Here is an 8,437-nt window from a genome sequence, read left to right as displayed (position 1 = left end):
TTCCCTACATTGTTTACAGTGTAGAAAAAAATGAATATTATGTTTCTTATTTGGAAGTACTTACTGCCAGAAAATAGAATTAATTACTATGTAAAGATAATTGTCTCTTTCTTCTCCAGTTTTCTCCCTTCTGCAGCACATGCTGTTTTAGCATAATGTGTATAAATTGCAATAGAAATCACAAAAAAGGGTTACTTGTTTTCTCCAGTAACTAATTTTGAACTTTAAAGAGTATACCTAAGTCTTTATTATTGTATTTTAGTTTGTTTTTCTATCTGTAATATACTTAATTATGTAATTAAGATTGCATATCTTTATTTTAATAGAGCAATGTTGATCCACGGGATGATGTGTTTGGCTATCCACATCAGTATGAAGACAAACCAGCATTAAGTAAAACGGAAGATAGGAAAGAATACAATATTGGAGTTCTGAGACATCTCCAAGTCATTTTTGGTCATTTGGCAGCTTCTAGACTACAGTACTATGTACCAAGGGGGTTTTGGAAACAATTCAGGTAAAGGAACATTTGTTTTTGGTATTAATTTTTGTTCTGTAGTATTTATTTGTGGCAGTGGAGCTAGTTGTAACAGAATTGCTAAGAAAGAAACAAAGAAGAATTTAGATAAAAGCTTTTGAGTAAATATAAATTTTATACAAATTACTTGGAGTGATGTAGTTATGTGGCTTGAAAAATAAATAGGACTAGAGTATTTTGAAGTCTTGCATTTTTTAGGTTACAACATCTGTACATTAGGTTATATTAAAAGGAACGTTTAGTTTTAGTAATCTGCTGCTATACAGTGCAATAAGTCATAGTTTGCTGTGCTCAATGAGAGGGACAAGCGGTACTGTAAATAATTATAATGAATTTTGCCTTAAAATAAGGGGGGAGGAGGCAAACAACAACAACCCCCCCAAAACTGTTATTTTTCTAGAATATTAAATATTCGTTTGTTTCTCTTAGACTTTGGGGTGAACCTGTAAATCTACGTGAACAACATGATGCTTTAGAATTTTTTAATTCCTTGGTGGATAGTTTAGATGAAGCGTTAAAAGCTTTGGGCCATCCGGCTATGTTAAGTAAGGTTTTGGGAGGGTCCTTTGCTGATCAGAAAATTTGTCAAGGATGCCCACATAGGTAAGTTTGGTTTTTTTTAATCCACTTGTTATAGTCAAATGGCTTATGTTTACATAGGAATGTTGTAACTAAAAGGTAAAGCAAATTGTGCACATGCCCTATACAAATCTTCAGAAATTTAGTTGGGCATATTAAAAAAAAAAAAGAAGCTGAATTTGCATTCTTGTTCTAACAAGGCTGCATTAACGGCCTAAATATTGTTTACATTTGTTGAAATGCCTTAAATTGCTGATCTGATTGCTTCCAACTATCAGACTCTTGTTCAGTGCAACTTGGATTACAATGTATGCATAGTGGACACCACACTGCTTGTGCTAGAGCAAGAGATGGCATAACAGCCACATGCAGTTGTTCTTATCCTATATCTGTAGCATGAGGACAAAGCTCAACCACCTTGCAACAACTTTATTTCTGGTGACTCCACATCCTAATCTATTTCCACTTGTTAAGGGACATGAATACCAAGGCAAATCTTAAAATAATGTATATTTAACATTTATATTGCTGATGCATTTCTTTGTGCCTTAATTTTAGTAGAGGTGCACCAGTACATCGATCTGATTAACAGATCGGCACTGATATTTAAAAAAAAAAAAAAAAAAAAGGGAAATCAACCCAATGTGGCCAATAAATGCCTGTGCGTGCACTCCGCTGCAGTGCTGCGCACAGGCAGCAAGGAACAGCCCAACAGCTTGAAGAGTTGCATGCACCTAATAAGTCTGTTGTGGTGGAAGAGGAGTGCGGGGGGCAGATCAGTGCCCCCTGCAGTGAGGGAGGGAGTGGGGCAGGGGCTGACACTGCCCAGCTGAAGCAGGGTGCAGGATGGAGCCGTGGCTTGTTGCGGGGGGTGAGGGGAGATGGGCTGCAGTTGCAGGGTGGAGCTAGGGCTGTGACAGGCTCTTCTTGGCAGGGACTGGGCTTGAGGCAGGTGGCAGTGATGCTGGGAGGGTGCTATGGGGAGGGGGTCCCAGCACCACCACCACCTGCTCAGACCATGCCCTCCTGGGGCACAAGAAGCGTCAGAAGCTGCCCCCCCCATGCCCTCCAGATGAGCCGTGGCTGTGTCCCACAACCTGCCCTGCCCCAGCTGGGCAGCGTCTGCCCCTGCTCCACTCCTCCCTCACTGCAAGGGATTTTAATCTGCCCCCTTCCCCATGCCCCTTCCCTCCCCTTCCACTACAATGGACTTAGCAGCTGCATGCAGCTGTATTGGAAATCAGATTGGTATCAGCCAATATTCCTCCTTAAAATATTGGTTATCAGTATCAGCCCCCAAAATCTTGATCAGTGCACCCCTAAATTTTCGGTACTTTTACTGATTTAGCAACTATATTGGAAAACAGTTGCAATATATACTATATTGGAAAATAGTTGCTTAGTCAATCAGTTGGTTGGTCACGATCTGAATGGATTTTATCCCAATTACCCTTTGACTTCAATTGAATTACTGTGTACTCTGCATCGTCTTTGAAACAGAGAAATCATCTTAAATGTAGTTTAGTGTCTCTTGGACTGAAGACAGCAAAAATATGTCAAGTTGCATAAATATTGAGGTTTTATTTTAAAACAAAAATCTTCCAATCCACAAAAAGGTGGCTAATGGCAAAATAATCGGAATATGCAGTGACCTGAACATTGATCAAAGGTCAGTGATTTTGAAATTCTGTTGCGAATAAGTGGACTATGTCAGATTAATAAAAACTCTAAATTTGTGAGAGACAAATAACTGAATAAATATCACTCAAGTGGTTTGATGGTATTGGATTCAAAGGAGAATGTTATTATAGTAAACAATTCTACAATAGGGCAGAGCACGCATATGATTGCAAATTAAAACAAAAAAGGCCTCTTTGGTATTTAATTTGAATAACCTTTTTGCTCTGTTCAGAACCGCCTCTTTTCATTTGATTAAAAAAAATAAGTAGGCTTATGTCCAAAAATGTCTTAACTGGTCATCTCCATATATTGCTTGTTCACTGGTAGGGTTGCTTGAAGGGTTTTATCAGAGCCTATCAAGTCAAATCCTTGTTGCAAATATTGTTAAGTGATTTGTGAAGTCGATAATCCAGATTTTTTTTGGATTGGAAGCTTGAAAGATTCTCTTGGAGTGACAGTTTTGAAGTGATAATTTTAGGTGTAATAGGAAATAGCTTTAGTATATTAACAAAACTCCTGTCAAGAGTTCATTTGAAAGCTAAACTACTTTTATAAAAGGTCAGCCTTGAAGCAATTCAAAATTGATTATTGTTAAAGTATTATCTAATTTGTTCTTATCTACTCACTAGAGAGCAGTGTGTTCCAAATGATAAATATTTACCACCTTTTTCAAGAATTTAAGAACATGTTACATAATTCCTATAAACTTCACAAAATAAATATTTTGAGGACAAAGATTGATGTGTAATTTTGAAGGACAATATAATATGACCAGACTAAGACCACTTAATTAAGAAAAGTCAAGAAGGTTCTATTAGAAAGTTGTAGAGGCTCCCATCAGGTTAGAGCAGACAGGAGGAGCATGTCATCGCAACCTTTTTGTGTCTTAAAGGTTCATGTGAATTACTACTGCAGTACTCCAGGAAATCAAAAACCAGTGGTGGCAAGATAAAGCCCAAGGACATTCAGCTGTACATTAACAAACGTGACATGTATAGCTTCTTCCAGGCAACAAAAGCTGTCTGTGATCCAGTCTCCTATGGTCCTATTTTCCTGCGATTGCAGAATTGTTTAAGAGCACTTTAAGGCACCCCTGAACTGTGGGTCAACTGCAGTGGATGCCACCCTTGGCAAGGGATCTGAAAGGGGATCCCTTGCCAAGCTGCCTATCCTAGAAGATGTCTATTGTGCTGTGAAGGGAACCAAGAGCAACAAGGCTACTGAACCAGATGGCATACCTGCTGAAATCTTCAAGGCTGGCAACAAGGAACTGGTACTGAAACTCCATTAATTTATTTTTCAAATTTGAACAAAGACATTCCTGGGAGCCCAAGGAGCACCAACGTTGTGACCATCTTCAAGAAAGCAGATAAGTCTGTGTGTAGGAACTATCAAGGTAATGCTCTTTTTTCCACAGCAGGGAAAAACTTTGCCCACATCCTCTTTAATTGTCTTCTAACTCTTCCTAAGGAAGTCCTGACAGAATATAAGTGTGGTTTCAGACCATCCCACAGGGTAATTGACACGATCTTTGTTGCCCACTAGATCCAAGGAAAGTGTTGGGAACAACTTCAGGACCTATACTGTACATGGCCTTCATTGACCTCACTGAGGTCTCTAACTCTTGACAGATTACTGTGAACCTTTTTTTTTTTTAAATGGATCAGAGAACAATCCAGATAGAGGTGTCTTCAATCTGAGACATTTTCACTCAAAAGACCAAAACATTCCAAACAATCATCAATACACTGACAGTTGTGCCATCATTACACACTGAGGAAAACCTCCAGACCACACTGGATCTCTTTGCAGAAGCCGATTGAACTTTGGCCACCTCTCAACATCAAGAAAACTAAAGTGCCCTATCAGGCTGCTCTAGGCCATGAATATGACCCAGCCCTCCCACCCCCAAATTACCATACAGGGGAAAAAGCTTGGAGGTAGTCAAGCACTTCCCTTCGGTAGGCACCTCTCTTGAGAGAGCAAACATTGATGAGGAGATACAGCACGAGTACAGTTCTCTCAGACATTCTTGTAGCACTTTTATAGATCTGAAACATGGATTATAATCAAGCAAGTCATCAAGAAATATAAAAACATTTGCTTTGTACTTCCAGAGGCTGTGAAAGAACTCCCTCTCAGCCTCCTCACTTTCTGGGTTGTTTGTTTCCCCTTCCCTCACTTTCTCTCTCCCTCTCTCTCTTTGCACCCCCCTCCCCGTGTGTCTATCAACTGGTTGCTAGGCAACCACCTGGTTGCCTAGGGGATCACCTAGGGAGGGGTGATTCCCATCTCCCTGTGGTCAGGTCTATTGTTAAGCTTCCCGCCTTTGGCCTGGGAGGGCAGTCCTAAGGCAGTGGTTCTTCCTCAAGGTGAGAGCTGATGTTACTCAAATCCACTGGTCAGCATCAGTGATGCTGAGAAAATACCTGATGTTGGTTGGGTTCAGGCGGTGAGGTCAAGAGGGCTATTTACGAGGGTCCCTCCAGGAAGAAGGCAGGCAGACATTTTTAAGACACACACACAGAAGCATGAACCTCCGCAGCTCTCTCGTCCTCTAGATGTGGAAGTGAGTAACTTACCAGAAACCTAACTAGGAACTTAGTTTAATGTACTCTAGTCGCATATCAAAAAGCTACCGAACTGCTTTTGTTTGCTCAGGGTTATTCTTTTGCTTCTTCTCTGAATTGTACCCCTCCCCATGCCTACCCTTTTTACCCAGTAAAGCTGTCTGTTATAGTCAGCCTTGTTGTACATGCTTGAGAGGGGTTGGGCACGCCTTCTTGCTCCCTTTCTCGGCTGACTAAGGGAGGCTGCTTTCTATGCTTCGGGCTATAAGCAGCACCCAGATATATCCTGCTGGGGTTACGCAACCCCTAGGTCTACAGGGACTGTGTATCCCAGGCGGCACAGGACCCGGACAGAGACCTGAGTTCGGGTGGTGGCAGCGGTACCCCAGGCTTTCAGGTGTGCTCCAGATGGGTTGGCCAGATGTAGGCGTTCCACTAGAAGCTTGGCTTTTGGTGTGGCGCAGTGAGGTGGGTGACTTGGCACAAGAGTGCACCCTACTGGCCCGCCACAGAAGCAACTACTGTGAAATAGATGGCTCATCTTTATTCTAGCTACAGATGTAGCAATGAAAAGCAGATTTGAGAACACAAAAGTAGGGATGGAAGGGACCTCTGCCTGAAGCAGAATCATTCCTATCCAGACCATTCTGTACAAGTCCATTTTCCAGCTGGTTAGCAAAACTGCACAGGCAACCCTGAGAGCCACAAAATAACACCCCAACCTGCCAAGGATAAGGCAGAGGGGAACCATGGCAGCCAACTGCTACTGCTGTAAAAGTTGTTAAAATATGTTTGAGAGAGCCAAGGAAGAGAGCCACACCTCCTGCTACTGAGGAAGGAAGAACCCCCCCAGCGTGCATACCAATCTGACCAGGGGGAAAAAATCCTTCCTGACTCCAAATATGGTGATTGGTCTGACCCTGAGCAGAGGGGCAAGACCCTCTATCCAGGAATCTCTGGGTTTAAGTCCCTACAGGAGCATTGGCACATCCCAGTCAAAATCCCCAGCCGTGGCTGCAGCTGACACCCAGTGCTTCTGAGGAAGGTGGGGAAAAAGAAAACCCATATAACGTTAAGACTGGTTGGGGTGGGGAGGGGAAAGGAATCCTTCCCAGTCCAGTGTGGCAACCAGCAAAGCCCCAGAAGCATGGAAAATATCCATAGTAGAGTAGAAACATAGCTACTCCTAGATCATCCCAGACCAGTGTCTGTCCAACCTCTTCTTGAACACCTCCAATTATAGAGATTATCCTACTTCCCTAGGTAGTCTATTCCATTCTTTCATTGTTCTAACAGTGAAAATTTTCTGCAACAAGAGAGAAAAGGTATTCTCCCTTTTTCTTTATGGAATCCCTTCAAATATTTAGATGATTGTTCACAGTAATAGTTCTATCTGTGTACTCCCTCCTATTTTTTTCACACTTCTCTTTCTAATAAGCTGAACACAGTTGGAATATACGCAATTATATGCTGTAATGCAAATCAGAACAGTGCATCACAAAAATAGTAGCATTCTATTAGTCACTCAAGTTTACAATGGTACCACTGTTAATCATTCCAAGTGTCTATTGCCAGCTTCAGTAGGGGACAGAGTTAAGATTGCATTTTATAGGTGATACACACTCTAATTTTCTATTTTTAGGTTCTTAGTAGTGGAAGTTCAGGCATCTTCCATTTTCTATAAAAATGGGAACGAGGCAGTATTGGACAATCTAAACTCTTGTTAGTGAAGTGTTTTTGTGAAGTGTTTTTGTAATCTGCCAAAGTGACTTTTATAGAAAATTAAACCATCTCATAGATGTTGTATTCTAATATGGTTGGCCACCTTTTTTCTTTTAATTTGCATAGTGTTGACCCAAGATATTAGTGAAAATAAAATTTCATTTTTGTATGCAACTTGTTTTTAAATCTTTAAATAGAAAATATATGTGTATAGTAACTATATGAATATATGTGTAGTAACTGCTCAAATTTCAGCTGTGATAAGTGAGCTCAGTACTTCCCCGAAATGCAACAGAGGGTAGATAAATGCACAGTTTATATTATTAGATATGTCTGTACCTTTCTTGATCATTTTCAGTTGCAATAAATAGTACAATAAATGAATTTACATTTTTGGAGTAAATTTGTATTTTTCCAGGCACAATATCATTAATATCTGACCATTTGTTTTCTTGGGAGAGAAAAGTGGTGTTGACTTGCATAAAAACTATGAAATTATTGTATTGTGAAATTAACAAATGTTTTTAACATAAAGACCTATTCTTTTGTAGTAATAATTAAAACAATCTGTTCTTAACTGTTAGTCTTGTTAGGGGAGGCTGTAAGTTTTGAATATTATTATAAGCATTGTTTTAAGTATTATTATTTAATAAATTATGGCTTCATATTTCAGTGCATCCAGCTTTTGACATCAGATGCTAAATAAAACTTTCCATATTACATTGTTCTGCAAGGGGTGTAAAACTGCCAGCTGAATACATTTGGTCTTTCTCTGATCATATCTGTAGGTACGAATGTGAAGAATCTTTTACAACCCTGAATGTAGATATTCGAAATCACCAAAACTTGCTTGATTCTTTGGAACAGTACGTCAAGGGAGACTTATTGGAAGGTGCAAATGCATATCATTGTGAAAAATGCAATAAAAAGGTAGCAATGCTTTTCTGGTTTAATTCTTATGCAGGTTTGTTACTACTTACTATAGTAGTAAAAGGATTTTAACTCTGTCTTTGAGAGAGTAACTGAATGCTATCAGTATGTGATGGGGATATGAGTAGTTTTGCCATACTAATATGTTCCAGAAAACATTTTTTCTTAATTAAAGGCCTTAGACTAGATTCGGGGAACCACAGACTTTAAAATGATTAACATATCTAGTCTATCTAAATTAATGTGACCTTGTTTTTAAATATGGAATTAAAAAATAAGAATTCCTGGTTGTGGTAAGCCAACCATTTAGAAACAACATGGAAATCTGTTAGATTCATACAACAGCAAAATAATAGCAGTTTTAGCAATCCTAAATTGGATCGGGTAATAACAATGGTGGAACTTTGAGAACTGATGC

The 8,437-nt window shown here is 39.8% G+C and overlaps 1 protein-coding gene across 3 annotated transcripts in view; it reads left to right on the top strand.

The window, feature by feature from the left end:
- USP9X (ubiquitin specific peptidase 9 X-linked) overlaps window positions 1-8,437 on the top strand; it is a 149,238-nt gene that overhangs the window by 99,069 nt on the left and 41,732 nt on the right. For all 3 annotated transcript variants that reach the window (XM_025205045.1, XM_006015646.3, XM_025205048.1), the window contains exons 32-34: window positions 327-517; window positions 968-1,141; window positions 7,878-8,019. In XM_025205045.1, the coding sequence (XP_025060830.1) occupies window positions 327-517; window positions 968-1,141; window positions 7,878-8,019 (507 nt within the window). The remainder of the gene's footprint in view (window positions 1-326; window positions 518-967; window positions 1,142-7,877; window positions 8,020-8,437) is intronic.

The sequence above is a fragment of the Alligator sinensis genome, unplaced genomic scaffold, assembly GCF_000455745.1.
Source record: "Alligator sinensis unplaced genomic scaffold, ASM45574v1 scaffold243_1, whole genome shotgun sequence".
Taxonomy (NCBI): Eukaryota; Metazoa; Chordata; order Crocodylia; family Alligatoridae; genus Alligator; species Alligator sinensis.
The sequence above is the reverse complement of the archived record's forward strand: the minus strand, read 5'-3'. Positions and strand labels throughout refer to the sequence as shown.